This window comes from Salvelinus alpinus, chromosome 2 (assembly GCF_045679555.1).
Source record: "Salvelinus alpinus chromosome 2, SLU_Salpinus.1, whole genome shotgun sequence".
NCBI lineage: Eukaryota > Metazoa > Chordata > Actinopteri > Salmoniformes > Salmonidae > Salvelinus > Salvelinus alpinus.
Genome location: NC_092087.1, coordinates 112843014 through 112869735, shown reverse-complemented (window position 1 = coordinate 112869735; position 26722 = coordinate 112843014). Strand labels below are relative to the sequence as shown.

General features: G+C 42.0%; 3 protein-coding genes across 4 annotated transcripts in view; 2 read left to right on the top strand and 1 right to left on the bottom strand.

Annotated features, from left to right (window-relative positions):
* Window positions 1-26722, bottom strand: part of LOC139549612 (zinc finger protein 664-like) — a 438201-nt gene that overhangs the window by 343763 nt on the left and 67716 nt on the right. The gene's annotated exons all lie outside the window — the stretch shown is intronic.
* Window positions 1-26722, top strand: part of LOC139549671 (uncharacterized) — a 520909-nt gene that overhangs the window by 449755 nt on the left and 44432 nt on the right. The window lies entirely within an intron of this gene.
* LOC139552353 (zinc finger protein 271-like) lies at window positions 7991-14598 on the top strand. Its single transcript, XM_071364005.1, has 3 exons — window positions 7991-8049; window positions 9060-9214; window positions 11583-14598. Exons 1-3 carry the CDS (start codon window positions 7991-7993, stop codon window positions 13475-13477), a joined length of 2109 nt encoding a protein of 702 aa, XP_071220106.1. The 3' UTR covers window positions 13478-14598.

Genomic DNA, 26722 nt, shown 5'->3' with positions numbered 1-26722 from the left:
TGAAGGCAAATTATTAGAGCTGTTGATAAGTCATTGTATAATATTCAGCCAATTTTTTGTCATGCCTTTACATTAAAGGCAAGACATACCTAGAAGCAATTACATTCATGAATTGGTTTGAAACCTTTGTTTTAAACCCTTCTCAAAGTTGGTGCCTTGATGGATTTGTAAAAAATGGTTTATCATGAAACACTGTTTTTTAAATTTATTTAAATGTAACCCTTATTTCAGTTAAGTCAGTTAAGAACAAATTCTTATTTACAATGACTGCCTACACCGGACGATGCTGGGCCAATTGTGCGCCGCCCTATGGGACTCCCAATCACGGCCGGTTGTGATACAGTGTGGATTTGATCCAGGGTGTCTGTAGTGGAGCCTCAAGCACTGAGATGCAGTGTCCGCTGCGCCACTCGGGAGCCCCAAAATCATGTTCTAGTGCTGTCCCCAACTAAAATACATCTTGGTCAACCAAGAGTCATCTGTTCTTTCTACCAATCGCCCCATGTGTTTTTATAAAATCAAATATACGTACTGAACTTGTCTGATGCTTTAAGCATTCTGTTGGATCAAATAATTAAGACACACAAATGACGCGAAGTCATAACCAGAGGGAGCCGCTCGTCAACATAACCTGACCAGAGGGAGCCGGTCGTCAACACAACCCGACCAGAGGGAGCCGGTCGTCAACACAACCCGACCAGAGGGAGCCGGTCGTCAACACAACCCGACCAGAGGGAGCCGGTCGTCAACATAACCTGACCAGAGGGAGCCGGTCGTCAACATAACCTGACCAGAGGGGGCCGGTCGTCAACATAACCTGACAAGACGGGGGCCGGTCGTCAACATAACCTGACCAGAGGGAGCCGGTCGTCAACACAACCTGACCAGAGGGAGCCGGTCGTCAACACAACCTGACCAGAGGGAGCCGGTCGTCAACACAACCTGACCAGAGGGAGCCGCTCGTCAACACAACCTGACCAGAGGGAGCCGCTCGTCAACACAACCTGACCAGAGGGAGCCGGTCGTCAACATAACCCGACCAGAGGGAGCCGCTCGTCAACATAACCCGACCAGAGGGAGCCGCTCGTCAACATAACCCGACCAGAGGGAGCCGGTCGTCACCATAACCCGACCAGAGGGAGCCGCTCGTCAACATAACCCGACCAGAGGGAGCCGCTCGTCAACATAACCCGACCAGAGGGAGCCGCTCGTCAACACAACCTGACCAGAGGGAGCCGGTCGTCAACATAACCTGACCAGAGGGAGCCGGTCGTCAACATAACCTGACCAGAGGGAGCCGGTCGTCAACATAACCCGACCAGAGGGAGCCGGTCGTCAACATAACCCGACCAGAGGGAGCCGGTCGTCACTATAACCCGACCAGAGGGAGCCGGTCGTCAACACAACCCGACCAGAGGGAGCCGGTCGTCAACATAACCTGACCATAGGGAGCCGCTCGTCAACATAACCTGACCAGAGGGAGCCGGTCGTCAACACAACCCGACCAGAGGGAGCCCCCCTCCGCTGCTGGACTTCGTAAATTCTGCCGTTCTGCTCCTGAAGTTTTCAGTAATAGACTAATAGTCTACAGATAGATCGACTAATAGACTAGTAATAGACTACACCATCAGTCTGCAACCTTTTCCAGTTGGAGTGCCAATTTATCTGACCATTTCTGCGAATCTGTGTGCTAGTTATGATTTTCATATGCACATTTTCGTGGAACAGTTTCATTTAAATTATAATAGTATCTCAAAATTATTGTCTGTGATGAATCTACATTCTATCTAAATCTAAATGAAAATTATACAAATCTAAAAGTAACTTTTATTGCCATTGCCAACTATGTAAAAAAAATAGCCTACATAAAGCCAACAAATGAAAACATGGCATTCTGCAGGTAGAAAATATCCTGATAAAAATAAATATCCTAGAAATCACATTGGCTGCACATGGCCTGTCTACAACAAACTTGAAACATTGTATCAACTATCAACTGGGTCAGGAAACTCGGATAGCAAGCTTGCAACATTGTATAAAATATTCTAGGCCCTCAGTTTCCTGCTCCAGTGAGTTCTGGACAGTAATCAGTTATTTTATGACATTTCCACTGGATCAGAGCATTACATTTTTCCCTTTTCTGCTGATTGGTTATCGAAAGGGTGAGACCTGGATAAATTTTACGAAAATACTTTGAGGAACTATTGTCATTTACAATTGATTTTGATTAGACTTTGGTTACTTGCTGTTTGTAGGTGAAGAAAAAGTTACTTTGAGAAGCTCCACAACTCATTAGTGGTGCAGCGTTAACCTTTTCTCAATAGGGGGTGCTATTTGCACTTTGTAAAAAATTCGTTCCCAAATTAACCTGTTTGGGCTGCAGCCCGACACCGGTACACTTATGACAACATCCAGCTCAAGTGCAGGGCGCGAAATTCAAAATATATATTTTTTTAAATATTTAACTTTCACACATTAACAAGTCCAATGCAGCATATGAAAGGTACACATCTTGTGAATCAAGCCAACATGTCCGATTTTTAAAATGTTTTACAGGGAAGACACAATATGTAAATCTATTAGCTAACCACGTTAGCAAAAGACACCACTATTCTTACTCCATCAGTAGCTATCACAAATTCGACCAAATAAAGATATAAATAGCCACTAACCAAGAAACAACTTCATCAGATGACAGTCTGATAACATATTTATTGTATAGCATATGTTTTGTTCGAAAAATGTGCATATTTCAGGTATAAATCATAGTTTACATTTCAGCTACAATCAGAAATTGCACCGAAAGCAGCCATAATATTTACAGACACCAACGTCAAATACCTAATTACTCATCATAAAACATTTCTGAAAAATACATAGTGTACAGCAATTGAAAGACAGGCATCTTGTGATTCCAGACAATATTTCCGATTTATTAAATGTTTTACAGCGAAAACAAAATGTAGCGCTATATTAGCGTAGCCACAATAGCCAGAAACACTTGGGCGCCGACGACCAGTTCACATGCACGACAGATATTAGAAATAGCATCATAAAATGTTTCTTACTTTTGGTGATCTTCCATCAGAATGTTGAACAAGGTGTCCTTTGTCCAGAATAGTCGTTGTTTGGATTCAGAATGGCAACTTTCTCTCTCCATTTAGCAAGCGCGCTAGCCGGGTTGCACGGATCTCTCCATGTAAATAAACGGAAAAGAACGGAACACGGCAAAACTCCCGAATTCTTTTTACATCATCTGATGAAACTATATTGAAAAAACATACTTTACGATGATATGGTGACATGTATCAAATAAAATCAAAGCCGGAAATAATAGTCGCCTATAACGTCAGCAAAACAAAAGGCAATCCCACTGTCCAAATGGCGCAATTCAGAGTACCGGAAATGGGGTACACGTCATTCCAAGAGGATTTATTCCATCCCAGATCGAGATAATCACCTCATTTCTCTCTCACAGCCTTCTTGACACCCAGAGGAAGGTGTATGAAGTGTATGTAGACTCTTACATGTCATGCCCATGTATAGGCAGGAGGAGGAAGAGAGCATCGATTTCAGACTTTGAACTTCCGTCTCAGGAAAAGTGCTGCAGAATGAGTTCTGTTTCACTCAGAGAAATAATTCAAACGGTTTTAGAAACTAGAGAGTGTTTTCTATCCAATAGTAATAATAATATGCATATTGTACGAGCAAGAATTGAGTACGAGGCCGTTTGAAATGGACACATATTATCAGGCTACTCAATACTGCCCCTTGCAGCCATAACAGGTTAAACTGCCTCGTACTCAACTCAAAAGTACTCAAAACAGGTCAGAATACCAGCCTCCCAGTCTGCTCCAGCACAGTGTGCTCCAGCCCAGGTCAGAATACCAGTCTCCCAGTTGGTCTCTGTAATTATTCTGGCTGCTTCGGCGCTATTTCAGATTGCAGCTGCAATGTAGAACTGTGATTTATACCTGAAATATGCACATTTTTCTAACAAAACATATGCTATACAATAAATATGTTATCAGACTGTCATCTGATGAATTTGTTTCTTGGTTAGTGGCTATTTATATCTTTATTTGGTCGAAATTGTGATAGCTACCTATGCAGGAAAAAAATGGTGGGGAAAAAAAGTTGTGTCTTTTGCTATCGTGGATAGCTAATAGATTTACATATTGTGTCTTCCCTGTAAAACATTTTAAAAATCAGAAATGATGGCTGGATTCACAAGATGTGTATCTTTCATCTGGTGTCTTGGACTTGTGATTTAATGATATTTAGATGCTAGTATTTACTTGTGACGCAATGCTAGGCTATGCTAGTCAGCTTTTTTACTGATGGGGGTGCTCCCGGATCCGGGATGGTGTGCAACTAGAAGTTAAACTATCATTATGACATCATGGATGGCAAGTCCTTGTATTCATAGTGTAGTGAATTCAGGGGGTTGCCCTGAGCTGAACTCAAACCTGGGTCCAGCGACTGTCAAGCCAACACCTTATAACTGTTATGCCAAGATGTCTGAACTTCTTGACGAGGTCGCTAGGTGTTGGATTACGGTTGATACAACAGCTTTCTCTATGAATTTGAGAGTGGTTACATTTCTCCAGACCCCATCCCAGCCCCCATCCCTCAGCTGTTTACCAAACCAAGTCTCTGGGCAGCCATTTTGTTGCTGTTTAAATGCTAGGTTGTCCCTTTAAAAAGCCACACAAGAATCAATCAACCAATAACAAAGCTGTAATTCCACCACTGTTTTGCTAATAAGATGATGGATGCGGGTGGAGAAATGTAACTACTTTCAAATTCATAGACAGGCCTATGGATGCAAGGACTGACCATCCATGATATCAACATTATAGTGGTAACCATCTTGATGCTATAAAGTGTTGATTTACATTGTTTCTAAACATTGGAGTAAAAAAAGCTTATTTGGGGTTCTGATGGGGTACAACAGTTGAACTAAGCTCATGAGGCATGTGTTATATTCTTCAAGAATCAATGGCTATAAATAAATAATGTAAAAATCAAAATATGGATGTAGCAATTGCAGATTTCCCCTTTAACACCACACATCCTTCCAGTGACTGGAGCGAATTTCAAAAATCGCTGAAGCTGGAGACTTATATTTCCCTCACCAACTTTAAAAATCAGCTATCTGAGCAGCTAACCGATCGCTGCAGCTGTACATAGTCCATCTGTAAATAGTCCACCCAATCTACCTACCTCGTCCCCAAACTGTTTTTATTTACTTTTCTGCTCTTTTGCACACCAGTATCTCTACTTGCACATCATCATCTGCTCATTTATCCCTCCAGTGTTAATCTGCTAAATTGTAATTCTTCGCTACTATGGCCTATTTATTGCCAGTGTAACGGATGTGAAATGGCTAGCTAGTTAGCGGGTATGCGCTACTAGCGTTTCAATCAGTTACGTCACTTGCTCTGAAACCTAGAAGTAGTGTTGCCCCTTGCTCTGCAAGGTCCGCGGCCTTTGTGGAGCGATGGGTAACGATGCTTCGTGGGCGACCGTTGTTGATGTGTGCAGAGGGTCCCTGGTTCGCGCCCGTGTCGGGGCGAGGGGACGGCCGTAAAGTTATACTGTTACATTGATGCTGTTGACCCGGATCACTGGTTGCTGCGGAAAAGGAGGAGGTTGAAAGGGGGGTGAGTGTAACGGATGTGAAATGGCTAGCTAGTTAGCGGGTACGCGCTACTAGCGTTTCAATCAGTTACGTCACTTGCTCTGAAACCTAGAAGTAGTGTTGCCCCTTGCTCTGCAAGGTCCGCGGCCTTTGTGGAGCGATGGGTAACGATGCTTCGTGGGCGACCGTTGTTGATGTGTGCAGAGGATCCCTGGTTCGCGCCCGTGTCGGGGCGAGGGGACGGTCTAAAGTTATACTGTTACACCTACCTCCTCATGCCTTTTGCACACACTATATATAGACTTTCTTTTTTCTACTGTCATTGACTTGCTTATTGTGTTATTGGCTTGTTTATTGTATGTTATTCCATGTGTAACTCTGTGTTGTTGTCTGTGTCACACTGCTTTGCTTTATCACGGCCAGGTCGCAGTTGTAAATGTGAACTTGTTCTCAACTGGCCTACCTGGTTAAACTATCATTATGACATCATGGTCACCTGGTTAAACTATCATTATGACATCATGGCCACCTGGTAAAACTATCATTATGACATCATGGTCACCTGGTTAAACTATCATTATGACATCATGGCCACCTGGTAAAACTATCATTATGACATCATGGTCACCTGGTTAAACTACCATTATGACATCATGGTCACCTGGTTAAACTATCATTATGACATCATGGTCACCTGGTTAAACTATCAGACTTTCAAAATATGCAACTAGAAGTTAAGACAATGAGAAATACTATCAGACATCCCCAAATGGGCACATTTATAGGCCTACATTTGTGTGCAGGCCAGGTAGACTAGTCCTACTACTATATGTGTAATCAGGTGTGCGTCCTTACTCAACATTGACAGGAGTGTTTCAAACAAAAGACAATGAATAAATTGACAAAACTGACACATCTTGTAGGGTCAGGTCTGGGTGGTCTGCCAGGGGACGTTTCATTTAGTATCCGTTTGAGTCGGCTGGGGAATGATTTCATTTCCCCATTGTATGTTGTACGGAAGTTGACCGACTGAAAGGGAGTGTAACTTTGATTATAATTACTCTTCCCTTAAGGAGGGAATCGAGGTTCAACACCTGTTTGGCCCTGCCCTTTCCTGGGTTGGTGAAGAGCGGCATTACATTTTAAGGAATAAATCCAAGCCTCACTCTCATCACCTGTGGACGGTGGTGCTTCCAGCGAGGCGTGGATTTAATAGTATGTTGTACCTAGTTTCCCTCCTTTAGGGAACAGTCGTTATAGTCATAACATGTGGATTTAATAGTATGTTGTACCTAGTTTCCCTCCTTCAGGGAACAGTAGTTATAGTCATAACATGTGGATTTAATAGTATGTTGTACCTAGTTTCCCTCCTTCAGGGAACAGTAGTTATAGTCATAACATGTGAATTTAATAGTATGTTGTACCTAGTTTCCCTCCTTCAGGGAACAGTAGTTATAGTCATAACATGTGGATTTAATAGTATGTTGTACCTAGTTTCCCTCCTTCAGGGAACAGTAGTTATAGTCATAACATGTGGATTTAATAGTATGTTGTACCTAGTTCCCCTCCTTCAGGGAACAGTAGTTATAGTCATAGCGTTACCCTTGTCATATGATGAACTTCAACTTAAATAAGGGATCTTGCTGTCGGACAGTTTTTTTGTATTCTGAAATGCACTCGAACGATATATAATTTAGTGGCTCCTTGTGTTACGCTGGGAAAACAGTTTTCATGGGCACAGAAATACTAAATAATTTCAGAGTTTGCTAAATCCAATGGTTTTTAACAGAGTCATCTTGTAATCCAAGATGGCGTAGCATTAAGACGTGTTTGTTGTAAATGGTTTGTTTTTTTTCTCGCTTTTTTTTGTATATATTGCAATATATTTAAATCTTTTTCCATTTTTAAATTAAATATACCTTCCGGCAACACGCCTCACCCATTATGATACGAATCTGCTATTTTTTTTCAAACCTTATAGCTAGAACCTCCATCAGCAGCTAGCCATCAGAAGCTAACCAGCTAATTAGCTACTAGTTATTTAGTCATTGTTAGCCACTGCTAGCAGCCTTTACCTTTTTAACTCAGACACCAGCCGCTTTTAGCCTGGAGGGTTTTAGCCTGGATAATACCTGCCAGTCTGCACAGCGCGATATCAACCCTGAGCATATCGGACTGTTTTTCTCCACTACATCACCGTATTCCTGCCGTATGCTCTGGACCATTACACCGGATAATCGCAGCTAGCTAGCTGCCAACGAGTGGCCCAGACCCGAAGCTAGCCTTGAGCCAGGCCCATCTCCCGGCCTGCTCAGTGGACCCTATGATCACTCGGCTACACAGCTGATGCCTCCCAGACTCTTCACTAAGACGACTAGAAGCCACTACATCACCGGATTCCTGCCGTAAGTTCTGGACCTTTGCACCGGATTGGCTACAGTGGCTAACACCCTTGTCCCGAAGCTAGCACCAGTTAGCCTCGAGCCAGGTGCATCTCCCGGCTAGCAAACAAAATTACTCCAGCTATAATACCTCTTTTTCCAATTGGCCTGGACCCTTTGTCGACACGGAGCACCGCCGATCCATCACGACTGGTCTACCGACGCAATTCCGTCCGATGTGCCCTCAACCGGCCTTTGCCAGACGTCGGTGACACCCTTGTCCCGAAGCTAGCACCAGTTAGCCTCGAGCCAGGCGCATCTCCCGGCTAGCGTAGTAATGACTACCTAACGGCTTCCCTGGTTCATATATTGCTGTTCACTGGAACCTATAATCACTTGGCTACATAGCTGATGCCTGCTGGACTGTTCATTAATCACGGGTCTCCATTTTGTTTATTTTGTTTCTGTCGGCCCCAACCTCGAACTCAGGCCCTGTGTGTAGTTAACTGACCCTCTCTGCCCATTCATTGCCATTTTACCTGTTGTTGTCTTAGCTGATTAACTGTTGTCTTACCCGTTGTTGTCTTAGCTAGCTCTCACAATCAACACCTGTGATTGCTTTATGTCTCTCTCTAATGTAAATATGCCTTGAATACTGTTGTATTAGGGTAGTTATCATTGTTTTATTTTACTGCGGAGCCCCTAGTCCCACTCAACATGCCTCAGAGAACTCTTTTGTCCCAAATCCCACACATGTGGTGACCTCATCTAGCATAAATAGTGCCTCCAGAGATGCAACCTCTCTTATTGTCACTCAATGCCTAGGTTTACCTCCACTGTACCCGCACCCTACCATACCCCTGTCTGTACATTATGCCTTGAATCTATCCTACCACACCCAGAAATCTGCTCCTTTTATTCTCTGTTCACAACGCACTAGACGACCAGTTCTGATAGCCTTTAGCCGTACCCTCATCCTACTCCTCTGTTCCTCGGGTGATGTAGAGGTTACCCCAGGCCCTGTGTGTCCCCAGGCGCTCACCTGTTGATGTTCTGACTATCCCGGTTTCCGAGCTGGTCACATCAGCCACGCTCAAGGTACTAAACGATATCATAACCACCATCGATAAAAGACAGTACTGTGCAGCCGTCTTCATCGACCTGGCCAAGGCGTTCGACTCAACAGCCGGTAAGAACAACCGATCAATCAACAACCGATCGCTGCCCACACCAGCCCGACTAGCATCACTACTCTGGACGGTTCTGACTTAGAATATGTGGACAACTATAATCTCTCCTTCCAGACTAATATTTAGCTTCTCCAATCCAAAATTAAATCTAGAACCGGCTTCCTATTTCGCAAACAAAGCCTCCTTCACTCACGCTGCCAAACATACCCTCGTAAAACGGACTATCCTACCGATCCTTGACTTCGGCGATGTCATTTACAAAATAGCCTATAACACTCTACTCAGCAAACTGGATGTAGTCCTTCACAGTGCCATCTGTTTTGTCACCAATGCCCCATATACCACCCACCACTGTGAACTGTATGCTCTTGTCAGCTATCCCTCGCTACATATTCATTGCCAAACCCACTGGCTCCAGGTCATCTATAAGTCTTTGCTAGGTAAAGTCCCCCCTTATCTCAGCTCGCTGATCAGCATAGCAACACCTCCTTTGGCCACCTTTGCTTCCAGTTCTCTGCTGCCAATGACTGGAACGAATTGCAAAAATCGCTTAAGTTGGAGACTTATATCTCCCTCACTAACTTTAAGCATCAGCTATCTGAGCAGCTTACCGATCGCTGCAGCTGTACACAGCCCATCTGTAAATAGCCCATCCAATTGCCTACCTCATCCCCATGTTTTTATTTACTTTTTTTGCTCTTTTGCACACCAGTATTTCTACTTGCACATCATCTGCACATCTATCACTCCAGTGTTAATTTGCTAAATTGTAGTTACTTTGCTAATATGGCCTATTTATTGCCTTACCTCCTTACTCCATTTGCACACCACTGTATATAGATTTTTCTATTGTGTTATTGACTGTACGTTTGTTTATCCCACGTGTAAATCTGTGTTGTTTTTGTCGCACTGCTTTGCTTTATCTTGGCCAAGCCGCAGTTGTAAATGAGAACTTGTTCTCAACTGGCCTACCTGATTAAATAAAGGTGAAATAAGAAATAAAAAAATTAAATAATCTTAATCTTATTGACAACACCTAAATGGATACTGTCATTAATGTGGTTCTTCAATAATTACACATAAATCTTAATACTGTAGCTGTTTAGTTACAGTCACATGTTCAACTATCATCAGCTGATCCAGGAAATCATTTTCTGAATGACAGTCAAATGACAAACATCATGACATGCAACAACAACCAAAGTGCTTCTTCATTCATTACTCTGGTAAAGACAGTTATGCCGTGCTCCACGTTGGATCCAACATCCCTAACAAATTGTTTATAATGTTATTGTTTGCTTGATTTACTGTAGAGTCTCGTTAGTCTGTTTGCACACAGAGATACTTAGCTCGTAATGTGTAGAGAACTGTTCCTTGATGGATAGGCTATTGTACAACACACAGAGCTATTTTCCTTTATTTGTTGTTTGGTGAAGTTATGGGTCCTACAGTAGGTCTATGTTGTTAGGTGAAGTTATGGGTCCTACAGTAGGTCTACTTCTTCGTTCATTACAGGTATATTTGTTGTTAGGTGAAGTTATGGGCCAATTTGGCAAACCGTGTACAAACCCTCATTGTCAGGTTGATGGAAAAGACAAAGAGCATTTTACTGGTTGAAGTGTTTTTTAAATAGAAAGCGGTTGATTTGCGATGATGACACAAACATTATATTAAGCAGGACATTCAAACGAGCCTTACAATTATAATCCAAAGTAGTGTGAAATGTACTCATAAGCAACCTGGAAATGGAGGTTACTCCCCTGAGTTTTCCCCCTTTCACATTCAGAATACATTGTGAAAAACTAAAATCTTTGCTCGCCATTTTTGCTCCTGGCAGATATACTACGTCCATAACTAGTGGTTTCCTCATTACCAGATATACTACATCCATAACTAGTGGTTTCCTCATTACCAGATACACTACATCCATAACTAGTGGTTTCCTCATTACCAGATACACTACATCCATAACTAGTGGTTTCCTCATTACCAGATACACTACATCCATAACTAGCGGTTTCCTCATTAGCATGGAGGAGTTTCTGCAATCAAATTGCCCTCGTTCCGCAATTTTAGCAACACAGAAAGGGGCCTGTATTGGAGGTCAAAGGTCGTCTGGCACACTGCTTAGAGGTTCAACAACATGAATAACTTATTTCTAGCCTACAATCTTAGATGCTACTACTAATGTGAAAACAAGACAAAATATGACTTGTTGCTCATTTTAAGACAAATGTCAAATAATTTTAACATTCATTACAGACATCAATTGTTGTACAACATCATGGCTATTCTGTTGGCATCAGCTTTTACAGTGGATTACCGCTGTTGTGGGCCTTTAATCATCTGACTTTGTTGTTCGCACAGGAGAGATACGGGACTATCGTGGATCCTCTGGGGAGCCTCAACAACCTCATGATGCTGACGAGGCAGAGAAGAGTCTCTCCAGATCAGAACACCTCAATAAACACCTGCAGAGATCCACAGGGAAGAGAACTCACTGCTGCTCTGACTGTGGGAAGAGGTTCACCTCATCAGACATTAAAATTCATCAGAGAATCCACACAGGAGAGAAACCTTATAGCTGTGATCAATGTGGGAAGAGTTTTACTGCATCTGGCTCTCTGACTTTACACCAGAGAATACACACAGGAGAGAAACCTTATAGCTGTGATCAATGTGGGAAGAGTTTTAGTCAATCTAGCTCTCTGACAGTGCACCAGAGAACACACACAGGAGAGAAACCGTATAGCTGTGATCAATGTGGGAAGAGTTTTACTAGAGCTGGCCATCTGACATTACACCAGAGAACACACACAGGAGAGAAACCTTATAGCTGTGATCAATGTGGGAAGAGTTTTACTACATCTGTCTCTCTGACTGTACACCAGAGAACACACACAGGAGAGAAACCTTATAGCTGTGGTCAATGTGGGAAGAGTTTTACTACATTCGGCTCTCTGACTTTACACCAGAGAACACACACAGGAGAGAAACCGTATAGCTGTGATCAATGTGGGAAGAGTTTTACTAGATCTGGCCATCTGACATTACACCAGAGAACACACACAGGAGAGAAACCTTATAGCTGTGGTCAGTGTGGGAAGAGTTTTGGTGCATCTAGCTCTCTGACAGTGCACCAGAGAACACACACAGGAGAGAAATCTTATAGCTGTGATCAATGTGGGAAGAGTTTTGTTCAATCTAGCCAGCTGACTGCACACCAGAGAACACACACAGGAGAGAAATCTTATAGCTGTGGTCAATGTGGGAAGAGTTTTACTACATCTGGCTCTCTGACTTTACACCAGAGAACACACACAGGAGAGAAACCTTATAGCTGTGGTCAATGTGGGAAGAGTTTTACTACATCTGGCGCTCTGGCTTTACACCAGAGAACACACACAGGAGAGAAACCTTATAGCTGTGGTCAATGTGGGAAGAGTTTTACTACATCTGGCTCTCTGACATTACACCAGAGAACACACACAGGAGAGAAATCTTATAGCTGTGGTCAATGTGGGAAGAGTTTTACTACATTCGGCAATCTGACTTTACACCAGAGAAGACACACAGGAGAGAAACCTTATAGCTGTGATCAATGTGGGAAGAGTTTTTGTCAATCTAGTGATCTGACAGTGCACCAGAGAACACACACAGGAGAGAAACCTTATAGCTGTGATCAATGTGGTAAGAGTTTTTGTAAATCTAGCCAGCTGACTGCACACCAGAGAACACACACAGGAGAGAAACCATATAGCTGTGATCAATGTGGGAAGAGTTTTACTAGATCTGGCTCTCTGACTTTACACCAGAGAACACACACAGGAGAGAAACCATATAGCTGTGGTCAATGTGGGAAGAGTTTTGGTCAATCTGGCCATCTGACATTACACCAGAGAAGACACACAGGAGAGAAACCGTATAGCTGTGATCAATGTGAGAAGAGTTTTTGTCAATCTAGTGATCTGACAGTACACCAGAGAACACACACAGGAGAGAAACCTTATAGCTGTGATCAATGTGGGAAGAGTTTTTGTCAATCTAGTGATCTGACAGTGCACCAGAGAACACACACAGGAGAGAAACCTTTTAGCTGTGGTCAATGTGGGAAGAGTTTTACTACATCTGGCTCTCTGACATTACACCAGAGAACACACACAGGAGAGAAATCTTATAGCTGTGGTCAATGTGGGAAGAGATACTCTGGTAAAAGATCTCTGATCAAACATCAGAAAATACATGAAGGAGTTTTTTCATGATATCAATTAAATAATTAAATAATGTCACAATGTAGATTATTTTAACATTGTAGTAGGAGTATTTTAATGAATGTCAATGTAGAACCCTAAATGTTTGCCCCCTGTTCAATTGATTTTACCCTCAGGGAAAAAATCCAGGCTCTGTATTGAAAGAGTTACTATTTATGTGATTTAACAAAAAGTGACTAACAAAAAAGAATTGTGTTACACTTACCACGTTGGTGACCCACTGGAATCACAATGTAGCTAGCTGTTTACCACGTTGGTGACTCACTGGAATCACAATGTAGCTAGCTGTTTACCATGTTGGTGACCCACTGGAATCACAATGTAGCTAGCTGTTTACCATGTTGGTGACCCACTGGAATCACAATGTAGCTAGCTGTTTACCACGTTGGTGACCCACTGGAATCACAATGTAGCTAGCTGTTTACCACGTTGGTGACCCACTGGAATCACAATGTAGCTAGCTGTTTACCACGTTGGTGACCCACTGGAATCACAATGTAGCTAGCTGTTTACCACGTTGGTGACCCACTGGAATCACAATGTAGCTAGCTGTTTACCACGTTGGTGACCCACTGGAATCACAATGTAGCTAGCTGTTTACCACGTTGGTGACCCACTGGAATCACAATGTAGCTAGCTGTTTACCATGTTGGTGACCCACTGGAATCACAATGTAGCTAGCTGTTTACCACGTTGGTGACCCACTGGAATCACAATGTAGCTAGCTGTTTACCACGTTGGTGACCCACTGGAATCACAATGTAGCTAGCTGTTTACCACGTTGGTGACCCACTGGAATCACAATGTAGCTAGCTGTTTACCACGTTGGTGACCCACTGGAATCACAATGTAGCTAGCTGTTTACCACGTTGGTGACCCACTGGAATCACAATGTAGCTAGCTGTTTACCACGTTGGTGACCCACTGGAATCACAATATAGCTAGCTGTTTATCACGTTGGTGACCCACTGGAATCACAATGCAGCTAGCTGTTTACCACGTTGGTGACCCACTGGAATCACAATGTAGCTAGCTGTTTACCACGTTGGTGACCCACTGGAATCACAATGTAGCTAGCTGTTTACCACGTTGGTGACCCACTGGAATCACAATGTAGCTAGCTGTTTACCACGTTGGTGACCCACTGGAATCACAATGTAGCTAGCTGTTTACCACGTTGGTGACCCACTGGAATCACAATGTAGCTAGCTGTTTACCACGTTGGTGACCCACTGGAATCACAATGTAGCTAGCTGTTTACCACGTTGGTGACCCATTGGAATCACAATGTAGCTAGCTGTTTACCACGTTGGTGACCCACTGGAATCACAATGAAACACTCCAAAATGTTTAGGTTTTCAATATATCCCAAACTGTTTCTGCATATTGGTTATTGATTTGGACACATTAAAACTGTGTTTTGATATTGCACTATTCCCATTTAGCAAAATGTCATTCAAAAGACGTTGAATATATGTTCGGTTGTAGTTGAAAGTGAAAGTTGAAAATATGTCTTTTCAGGTCGTTTTTTCAATGAAAAAAAATGTAATAATAATAATATAAATTAGTCTATAATCAATTTTATTAACAATCTCACATCACTCCAGTATTTCTTGACAACATTCAAGTGCTAATTGTCTTTAGTCCACTACTGAAGAAGCATGACTCAAATCACCTCATATATTCAAACATTCAGCCTGACAAAATATACATGTTTTATTATTCCATGCCTCACCATTAAGTTAATTATTGCCAATACTAATAACAAAGGGGTGAACATTTGGTTTTGATATTTCATATTATGTAACATTTAGTAATCATAGTTATTCATGCAACCAACTTGACATTTTTGGGTACAATTATATTGACATTGTTACCCTGCTTTTATATCCAACAACATGCCTATCTAGTGAACCCTGAAAAGAGAGAGAAGCTCCGCAGTGAGGTGGAAAGTTACTACGGATATCGCAGGAGTTTCCTCTTGAAATCAGACATGTCCGTGTTAAGGACAACTTGGTTGCTGATTATCTCAAGGGTGGGCAGTCAAATAGATTTGTGTTTTGCATTTAGCCAGTGAGTTACCATGATCACAATTTATTTTGACACGTTTTTCCCGTGTTGGAGATTAGTTTTATCTCTTATTCTTTTCTGTATTTTTTTGAAACTGCACTGTTAGGGGCTCGTAAGTAAGAGTTCCAGTGTTGTATCCGGCGCATGTGACTAATACTATTTGATTTGAGTTTTGTTTGGGCTCGTTCCAAGGGGACGAGAGTTCTAGAAGCTAGTGAGTTTTAGGGAGACGAGAGTTCTAGAAGCTAGTGAGTTTTATGAAGACGAGAGTTCTAGAAGCTAGTGAGTTTTAGGATTCTATGGAAAGAAAAAGCATTAAAAACATAATTCTTTTAATTACACGATTGTATATTATTATTCAGAAATACAGGTTTTTAATTGTTTACAGCCAGTAGACACCATGTTTATATTGTAGAAGGTGAAGCATTGTAGATGATTATGTGAAATGGAAGTTGTAGAGATACTCTGATTGATTGGCTATGAAAAGCTAACTGACATTTACTCCTGAGGTGCTGACCTGTTACACCCTCGACAACCACTGTGATTATTAATATTTGACCCTGCTGGTCATCTATGAACATTTGAACATCTCTGCCATGTTCTGTTATAATATCCACCCGGCACAGCCGGAAGAGGACTGGCCACCCCTCAGAGCCCGATTCCTCTCTAGGTTTCTTCCCAGGTTCTTGTCTTTCCAGGGAGTTTTTCCTAGTCACCGTGCTTCTACACCTGCATTGCTTGCTGTTTGGGGTTTTAGGCTGGGTTTCTGTACAGTCCTCTGTGACATCAGCTGATGTAAGAAGGGCTTCATAAATACATTTGATTGATTGTACAACTGAATGCATTCAACTGAAATGTGTCTTGGGTGCACATATTGGTGTCACCTCGTTAGTCAGTATGTGTTACACCTGTGCTGGCTTGTCCATCTCGTTAGTGGGAAGGTGTTTCACCTGAGCTGGTCCAGGTTCTATTTAAGAGTGTCTGGCCCAGTGCTCCAGTTGTCTTGATAGATGTGGAGAGTCAACACCTGTAGTTGCTCCACCTTTTTGGTTTGTTTCCTGTCTTTAAGTTAGTTGTGGGTTTTTCTTTTGTTTGCCTCTTCTTGGGCAGATTTAGTGGGTCATGGTGGGTGTCTTTTAGGTCCCAGTTGTTGTTACTAGTCAACTTCTAGTGGACACCCCCATAGTGTCTTTCAGAGCCCCTCCTGTTTAGTTGTTGTCAGTGACTCTGTTAGTTCTAAAAAAACAAGCTTATATTTTGGGTTGGGTTGGATATAGCATCATATTGTTAATATTTTAATCAATGGCATTTCCTTTCTTTCTTGCTCATTAGTCTTTCAGTTGTTTTTCTTCTGTTTTTTTATCCTCTTATGTTTGTTGTGTAACCGATGTGAAATGGCTAGCTAGTTAGCGGTGGTGCGCGCTAATAGCGTTTCAATTGGTGACGTCACTCGCTTTGAGACCTTGAAGTAGTGGTTCCCCTTGCTCTGCAAGGGCCGCAGCTTTTGTGGAGCGATGGGTAACGATGCTTCATGGGTAACTGTTGTTGATGTGTGCAGAGGGTCCCTAGTTCGCGCCCGGGTCGGGGGGACGGACTAAAGTTATACTGTTACATGTACTAAATATATCTGTTTAATTTTTTCTGTTTAATTTTCATAGTTTTTTCCTGTGAAACCATTGTGTTGCATCCATGTCTGACATGTGCTGTATAAATAAAGCTTGATTTGATTTGAAAACATTGCAAAACAAATTAACCCAATGACTGACCAATCAACAGACTCTTGGTCCATCTTAGTATGAAAAACAGTATCAAATGATTCAACTACTGAAACAAACAAATGGATCAAACATATCAATCCCACTTTTCAAGCCTGGTGGAGTGGTAAACACCACCCCCGGCTCTACCGGGGGCTTGAGGTGGTCTCCCACAGCTCTGCTGGTGGAGTGGTAAACACCACCCCCGGCTCTACCGGGGGCTTGAGGTGGTCTCCCACAGCTCTGCTGGTGGAGTGGTAAACACCACCCCCGGCTCTACCAGGGGCTTGAGGTGGTCTCCCACAGCTCTGCTGGTGGAGTGGTAAACACCACCCCCGGCTCTACCAGGGGCTTGAGGTGGTCTCCCACAGCTCTGCTGGTGGAGTGGTAAACACCACCCCCGGCTCTACCGGGGGCTTGAGGTGGTCTCCCACAGCTCTGCTTATGTCATGTTCTGTGGCCTTGCTGTTCCATTTCTTGACTGCCCCTGCAACACAGAAACACATTTAGTCATATTATATAAAACACTCAAAGTAATTGATATGGAGAATCTATAGCCTCAGTTACACCTGGCACCTAAATGTGACTTCTGTCATCTGATCACTCTAAGCTGCATTAGGTTCAGATCTAACAGGATGGGCCTTTGACACAGTCAGGCCACTGAATATAAATATAAAGAGATGGGGTAAATGAGTGGGGAAAAGTACATTTTTACACAAATTACCTTCATAATATCAAAGAACAAATGTGTGTGCCTGGGGGAAATTAACTTTCATACAGCCAAAAGGGGTGAGAAATTACACCAAACTCAGTGGACAATTTGCACTAATGTAAATAAACATAAATGATGGAACATATTCCCTTTTGCTTACGTGATGAACCACTAAGGGGACATAAATATTTACCATCTAAACCATGTGTGACCTCTCACCTCTCTGGCTGTAGAAGTGTTCTTCCTAACCAGTCCCTCAACAGCTCTCTGACTGAGCTCCACCCTCACTGGGTCTTCAGATGAGAGGAAGGCTGAGGAGGGATGGAAGGATGAATGGATCAGTCCGTCAATAAAGTGTCGAGCTGCTGTCTGACAAAATCACTATTTTAGTAGTTCATTAAAGTAAATAAGGCTTTATGACTGCTGAATACCAACTATCAATCACTTAGATCATGTATTTTCAGGTAGAGATACATCCTTGGGACGTCCCTAGCCCATTGAAGTTGGCATTTAAAATGGTTAAGTTAGGGGTTAAGGTTAGGGTTCAGGGTAGGGATGTCCCAAGAATCCCAGATAGCATTGACCATTGTGCATTTGTAACCGATGTGAAATGGCTAGCTAGTTAGCGGGGTGCGCACTAATAGCGATGGTAACGATGTTTCGTGGGAGGCAGTTGTTGATCTGTGCAGAGTCCCTGGTTCGAGCCCAGGTAGGGGCGAGTAGAGGGATGGAAGCTATACTGTTACACATTTTTCGGTCTCTTTTTCGTAGCAGGTGTAAAAGAAACAAAGACAAAGACAAGTAGGCACTCAGGTCATTATGGTCATTGTAGTTTTAAAAAAAATAGCATTGAATTATGCCAATCTGTATGTGGGGTTGTTAGAGAAGAATGTGATTGTCAGCCCTAACAATCCATTCTAGCACCTCATCAGGCTCTGTAAAAGTCTATTCTATTCCAGGGGACAGCAGAGGAACTTCATCGATTCCACTCTTTCATCAATACAAGCAGTGAACATCTGAAATTCACCCTCACCTTTGATGAGCATGAAACAAGTTACTGGATGGTTGGACGATACTTTTCTCATCAATCATCTTAAATACTTCAACTGGAAATCAACCAATCCTCCATTGTTAACGCAGTGGAAAGGTCAAATGCTTTATTATCTAAAAATTGAAAGTGAGTGAAGGAGGGTAATAAAATGGTTAAGTTATGGTAAAGTTTATAAAAGATCAAATAAAATATTTTTCCCCAAAAATGTTTTAAGTCCCATTGCAAAGTTACACCTCACTGTTCTATTTTTGGAGTTAATAAATTAAATACATGAAACCTATCAGAATTCAGAAGAATGATGAAGTCAGGTGTGATGTAATATGGAGGACCAGCCTATTCCCTGTGATGTAAACTACAACAGAAATAACTTCAAATGTATAACTTCAAATTAAACCAATCGTTTGCACGCATGACTTGAGTAATTAAAGTAAACCAACGTTTTGGAAATACATAACACCATCTAACCAAATATCAAAGAATGTTAGCTATATGCAGTTATCTTAGCCAGCCAGCTAACGTTAGCTATATGCAGTTATCTTAGCCAGCCAGCTAACGTTAGCTATATGCTGTTATCTTAGCCAGCCAGGTAACATTAGCTATATATAGTTATCTTAGCCAGCCAGCTAACATTAGCTATATGCAGTTATCTTAGCCAGCCAGCTAACATTAGCTATATGCAGTTATCTTAGCCAGCCAGCTAACGTTAGCTGTATGCAGTTATCTTAGCCAGCCAACTAACATTAGCTATATGCAGTTATCTTAGCCAGCCAGCTAACATTAGCTATATGCTGTTATCTTAGCCAGCCAGCTAACATTAGCTATATGCTGTTATCTTATCCAGGCAGCTAACATTAGCTATATGTTGTTATCTTAGCCAGCCAGCTAACGTTAGCTATATGCAGTTATCTTAGCCATCCAGCTAACATTAGCTATATGCAGTTTTCTTAGCCAGCCAGCTAACGTTAGCTATATGCTGTTATCTTAGCCAGCCAGCTAACGTTAGCTGTATGCAGTTATCTTAGCCAGCCAGCTAACATTAGCTATATGCAGTTATCTTAGCCAGCCAGCTAACATTAGCTATATGCAGTTATCTTAGCCAGCCAGCTAACGTTAGCTGTATGCAGTTATCTTAGCCAGCCAACCAACATTAGCTATATGCAGTTATCTTAGCCAGCCAGCTAACATTAGCTATATGCAGTTATCTTAGCCAGGCAGCTAACGTTAGCTATATGCTGTTATCTTAGCCAGGCAGCTAACATTAGCTATATGCAGTTATCTTAGCCAGCCAGCTAACATTAGCTATATGCAGTTATCTTAGCCAGCTAACGTTAGCTGTATGCAGTTATCTTAGCCAGCCAACCAACATTAGCTATATGCAGTTATCTTAGCCAGCCAGCTAACGTTAGCTATTTAGCCAACTAGCTATTAGCCTAACCAGCGTAGCCAACTAGCACGGTTATGGTCAGCGAGACCAACTAACGTTACCGGAGACAAAGTTACAAAATTCCCGTAGTCTAATTCACAGAAAACATGCTGAAAAGTAGTGATGGGGAAACAAAGCTTCCTGAAGCATTGGCTCTTTCCAGCCAATTGTGTCAAAAAAAATAGGTTCATTACTCAAGGCTTTGAGCGACACAGAATTTAGAACAGCCACATTTTATAGATGAAGTCACACGCCGTAGCAGCGTAACCATTATGTCATATATTAAACCACTGGCCGTGTTCGAGAGCATCAAATCCATGCTGCGTTGTGGGTAAACGGTGACTGGCTGACTGATTTATAAATAATAATGAGTAGTTATTTATGATGCAAGGTGATTTGTAAATTAGTCAGTCAGCAGCCACCTGCACTGTCGGCTGCAATGTCGAACGAGCCCAATACCAAACCAATCAGGTGTTCGACGAAATGATTCTTCAGACGTCATTGATCACGTGCTGCTGATAAAGTGAGACTGCTTTGAATTATACCGCTTAGCGACTTCAGTACATGCCTCATAGCTCCAGTCTCAAATTTAACCTCGTTCCTGCTGAAGAAGAGAAGGTCTGCTGGATGGAGAAAGAAGCTCTCGTGAAAGAGGAGGAAGAGGAGGCTGTTACAATACAAAAACAAGTAGAGGGTGAGGCTGTTACCTTGAACGAAGAAGAGAAAGACGTTACAGAGAAAGAAGAGGAAGACGCGTTCAGAGTGAAAGAGGATGACGAAGTTTCAGTGAAAGAAGAGGAGACTGATGATGAACGTAAGTACTGTCTTAACAGAAGCACAAACTCTGTGGTTGGAAGTTGAACTGATGTGTGGTGTGCTTGGTGTTAAAGCGGAAGTATGCAATTGCTACATCCATATTTTGACTTTAAATTATTTATATCTATATATATATATATATTATATATTTATAGCCATTGATTCTTGAAGAATATAACACATGCCTCATGAGCTTAGTTCAACTGTTTGCCTCATCAGAACCCCAAATAAGCTTTTTCACTCCAATGTTTAGAAACAATGTAAATCAACACTGTATAGCCTCAACATGGTTAAAACTATAATGTTGATATCATGGATGGTCAGTCCTTGCATCCATAAGTCTGTCTATGAATTTGAGACTTGTTACATTTCTCCAGCCCCATCATCTTATTACCAAAACAGTGGTGGAATGACAGCTTTGTTATTGGTTGAACTGCAGATTTGTTGATTGATTGTTGAGTGGCTTTTTTAAAGGTCCAACTTAGTTTTTAAACAAACAAAATGGCTACCCAGAGTCCTGAGCTGTGTTAGAATACTCATACTAACTGCACTATTTGTGATGTTAATAGAGTATATAGTCTGCTTATTGGTCATAGTATGATGTAGTTAGTATGAGTATTCTATTTGTGATGTTAATAGAGTATATAGTCTGCTTATTGGTCATAGTATGATGTAGTTAGTATGAGTATTCTATTTGTGATGTTAATAGAGTATATAGTCTGCTTATTGGTCATAGTATGATGTAGTTAGTATGAGTATTCTATTTGTGATGTTAATAGAGTATATAGTCTGCTTATTGGTCATAGTATGATGTAGTTAGTATGAGTATTCTATTTGTGATGTTAATAGAGTATATAGTCTGCTTATTGGTCATAGTATGGATGTAGTTAGTATGCCAAAAGTTCCCGGATGTCGTACTAAATTCGCCAAAATATGATGTAAACACGCAGAACTTTAGGACCCACAATGCAATTCTTCAGGAAATGGGCGTGGCTTCAACCTTTTCAGATTTGAAGAAAATGGGGGGAAAATGTGCAGCAGAAGTCCAACGAGAGAGCGGATACAAATGAACTGCTTTAAATAATTATGACAAATGTTGAGCAATGCAATAAAGTAATGACTTTTCAAATAAGTTACGTTACACGTTATGTTAGCTACACTATCCTTACAAAACGCATAGCATATCTTTACAGCAGTATGTACCAGTATGTGAGCTAGCTAACTAACGTTAATTGGCTACTTATACATCAAACTTGCCATTATAGTAACTATATTCTAACTCCCAAATGTTTATTGACTTGATTATTCATGTCATTCTTAGCCAAGGGGTCGTGTGCTTTGTTAATTCAGGTGCGTAAATTCGCTCTCGTTCTCTACTAATACTGATGAATTTAATAACGCTCAACACCCGTTGAATATGGCCGGTGTCAGTAAACATCTGCAAAAAAGCTCACATTAAATTGTTGCCAGCAGCACAGTTAGTCACCAACGCTCTGGATAACATGAAAACAGCCTAACCAGCTCTGCTCGGGCAAGTAAAATGGTAAGAGGGAGGTTTTCTCTGATTTGTGTCTAGCAAGCTATCCAACGTTAGCCAGTTAGCTTGGGTGCTTTACTGTCATTGTGAGGTCAGAACGCTTGGATCGACCCTACTCCTCAGCCATATAGTATTTGTTTACAAACAGTAGCGTTATACGAGCTTATGTTTTGGTGTCTGGTAGGGGAAATACGGTTAAAACATTTGAGGCATTTATAAGTTATATTCTTCAAGAATCAATGGTTATATAGTAAATGGGTCTTTCTACAACTGCCAGTGTAGATTTCCTGTGGGGGTCAAATTGTTACAGCTATTGATAAGTCATTGAATAATTTTCTGGCAATTCTTTTCATGCCATTACCTTGAAGGCGAAAGATTGTCTTGTCTTAGCAAGGTGTTGCTTAAATAATCTTAGCTGCTAATCGCTAGTTAGCGGGCTAGCTAGCTTGCTAAATGTATTAAGAGTCCGAGCAAACGTAGCTAGCTAATACTGCCTGTTACCAATGCTGGTGTAAGCCTAGATAAGCATGTTTGTGCAGCGGTATTTTATCAGAGAGGAGTAAACGAAGTATGAATATGTTGGCTAGCTAGCCGGCTACATGAAGTAAAAAACATGTAATGTAACATCTAATTAGGGTCAACTGGAAACACTGACCAACACTTTGGTTCCTACCATGTCTTCTTCTCTGAGGTTTATTGTCAGACTACACTCATCAGGTGTATTGCTGCCACCTACTGTACGGGGTTGTAAAAAATATCCAAAACGCCAAAAAAAATGGGATTAACAAATCATACTAATTACGTAAAATAAACACGAACCAAATTCTACCACTACCCTGAATTTCAAACAAAAATGGTACTATTCAGATCCCTACACAGGTTCAGGAACCTGGGAGGGGGGGAACGTCTTCATTCAGGACTCCCTGTAACATTTCGTCTGAAGTCCTGGAGATCCAGAAATCTATTTGCCGCTGATGTCTAGCTTCTTAGATGTTTTATTAGTTTATTATTAATGCAGTTTATCACTGCGGTAGTGAGGGCAATGCAAACGCAACTTTGTTGTAGAAACTCCTCCAAGCTAATGCGGAAACTGCTAGTTTTGGACGAAGGTTACTAATAATTTATTAATGCAATTTATCACTTGCTCTATAAACACAACAAAGTCCACCTTGTTCACTATTAGTGTGTTGGGATCCTTCTTCTGCATGGCTTCACTGCAGACTGTGGGACATGAACTACCTTCTCCTCTCTACTCCTTCAGCTATTTTCACTGCCTCCACACAGGACACCTGCTGGATGGGCCTGATCATCCTAGCTACTGCGACCTCCTTCATCTGTACAGGGCACTCTGGGAACTCGGGAACGTGATTCCCATCACAATTACAACATGCTTCACCTGACTACGACACATTTATTCCTTCGACAAACTCTTGCCACATGTCCAAACTTTTTTACAATTGTAACACTGCAGCGGCTTCTGTATATCTTACTTACCCAGGTTTTACATAAGATGGGAGAACCACTTCACCAAACCACAGTAAGACCTTCCGTCTATCATTCGTTTTAATCAACGTGCGTTTACCTGAAATGTTGTGGCTTCAACATTTTCAGATTTGAAGAAAATGGGGGAAAATATGCAGCCGAAGTCCAACGAGAGAGCGAATACAAATGAACTGCTTTAAATAATTCTGACAAATGTTGAGCAATGCAATAAAGTAATTACTTTTCAAATAAGTTACGTTACACGTTATGTTAGCTACACTATCCTTACAAAACGCATAGCATATCTTTACAGCAGTATGTTCTGTCGTGGAAAATCGTTTTACAAATATAACACTTACAAGAACTTGTGAATTCAATAAAGGCTTTTAATACAAAATATCGGAAGCCGTGTCAGTCCGCGGAAAGGATCAACTTCCATAAGCACTGGCTCTGTTCTTATACACATACAGTGGAGCAAAAAAGTATTTAGTCAGCAAGTTCTCCCACTTAAAAAGATGAGAGAGGCTTGTAATTTTCATCATAGGTACACTTCAACTATGACAGACAAAATGAGAAAAAAAATCCAGAAAATCACATTGTAGGATTTTTTATGAATTTATTTGCAAATTTGGGTGGAAAATAAATATTTGGTCAATAACAAAAGTTTATCTCAATACTTTGTTATATACCCTTTGTTGGCAATGACAGAGGTCAAACGTTTTCTCTAAGTCTTCACAAGGTTTTCACACACTGTTGCTGGTATTTTGGCCCATTCCTCCATGCATCCCAGAAAGGTTAACCTATACCACACAAAGCTTTCTCCTTTTGCGCTGTTGACACACAATCAGTATCATACCGCTCCTGGTCACTTGAACCGATTCCACTTTACCCAATTCATCCTTCACCATCTTTGAGACCATTTAACAGGTCACCCACAAAAACATCCTTGCTGATGATTCCCACTCCGACCCTAAACTGCTGTTCATTACCAACTTTAGCCCTTTTCACTCCACTGTTCTTCACCATCGTTCACTCAGTCTCACCAACTGTACAGAGTCAATGTGAGGGGGCACCGGTTAGTTGAGGTAATATGTACATGTAGGTAGAGTTAAAGTGACTGTTCTTCAACATCCTCCATGCAGTCTCACCAACTGTACTCACGCCAAGAGAATCCCACAATGCTTCCTCCATTGCTCCTCCAGTCATCCCTGGACTCCCTCGCTCTGTGCTGTGAAAGATGTGAGAGTTTGTGTTTTCAAAGTAGCATCTATATTGTTGTCATTCCATCTATATTGTTCACATTCCAGCACATCTGTTGCTTCAAATAATGTGGACACCAAGGATGTGGATACCAGGGAACTTGAAGCTCTCAACCTGCTCCGCTACAACCCCTTCGATGAGAATGGGGGCGTGCTCAGTGTTTAGTCCCAGGGTCCTTAGCTTAGTGATGAGCTTTGAGGGCACTATGGTGTTGAACGCTGAGCTGTAGTCGATGAATAGCATTCTCACATGGGTGTTCCTTTTGTCCAGGTGGGAAAGTGCAGTGTGGAGTGCAATAGAGACTGCATCATCTGTGGATCTGTTGGGGCAGTATGCAAATTGGAGTGGGTCTAGGGTTTCTGGGATAATGGTGTTGATGTGAGCCACTACCAGCCTTTCAAAGCACTTCATGGCTACAGACGTGAGTGCTACGGGTCGGTAGTCATTTAGGCAGGTTACCTCAGTGTTCTTGGGCACAGGGACTATGGTGGTCTGCTTGAAACATCTTGCTATTAGACTCAGACAGGGGATGAAAATGTCAGTGAAGACCCTTGCCAGTTGGTCAGCGCATGCTTGGAGTACACGTCCTGGTAATCCGTCTGGCCCTGTGGCCTTGTGAATGATAACCTGTTTAAAGGTCTTACTCACATCGGCTGCGGCAAGCGTGATTACAAAGTCGTCCGGAACAGCTGATGCTGTCATGCATGTTTCAGTGTTACTTTCCTCAATGCGAGCATAGAAGTAATTTAGCTCGTCTGGTAGGCTCGTGTCACTGGGCAGCTATCGGCTGTGCTTCCCTTTGTAGTCTGTGGCAAGCCCTGCCACATCCGACGAGGGTTGGAGCCGATGTGCAAGGGGTGTATCAATCTCCCCAGGGTAGCAGTAATACGTTGAGAGATTTGTCCACAAAGGGTTACCCCTCCCATAGGTGGCTCATTATTGGGATTAATTGCTGATTCCTACCTGTAGCTCACTATGAGGTGTCTAGTGATACAGGTTAAGGACCCTGTTGGAGATTGGTGGTTGGTAGTGGAGTCGAGGGAACAAGCAGGGTTGGACACGGCCATGTTTTTATCCCACACAGTCTCTGTGGTTCATTTGAACCCCGTTCCTGGGAATTAGATTTGATTA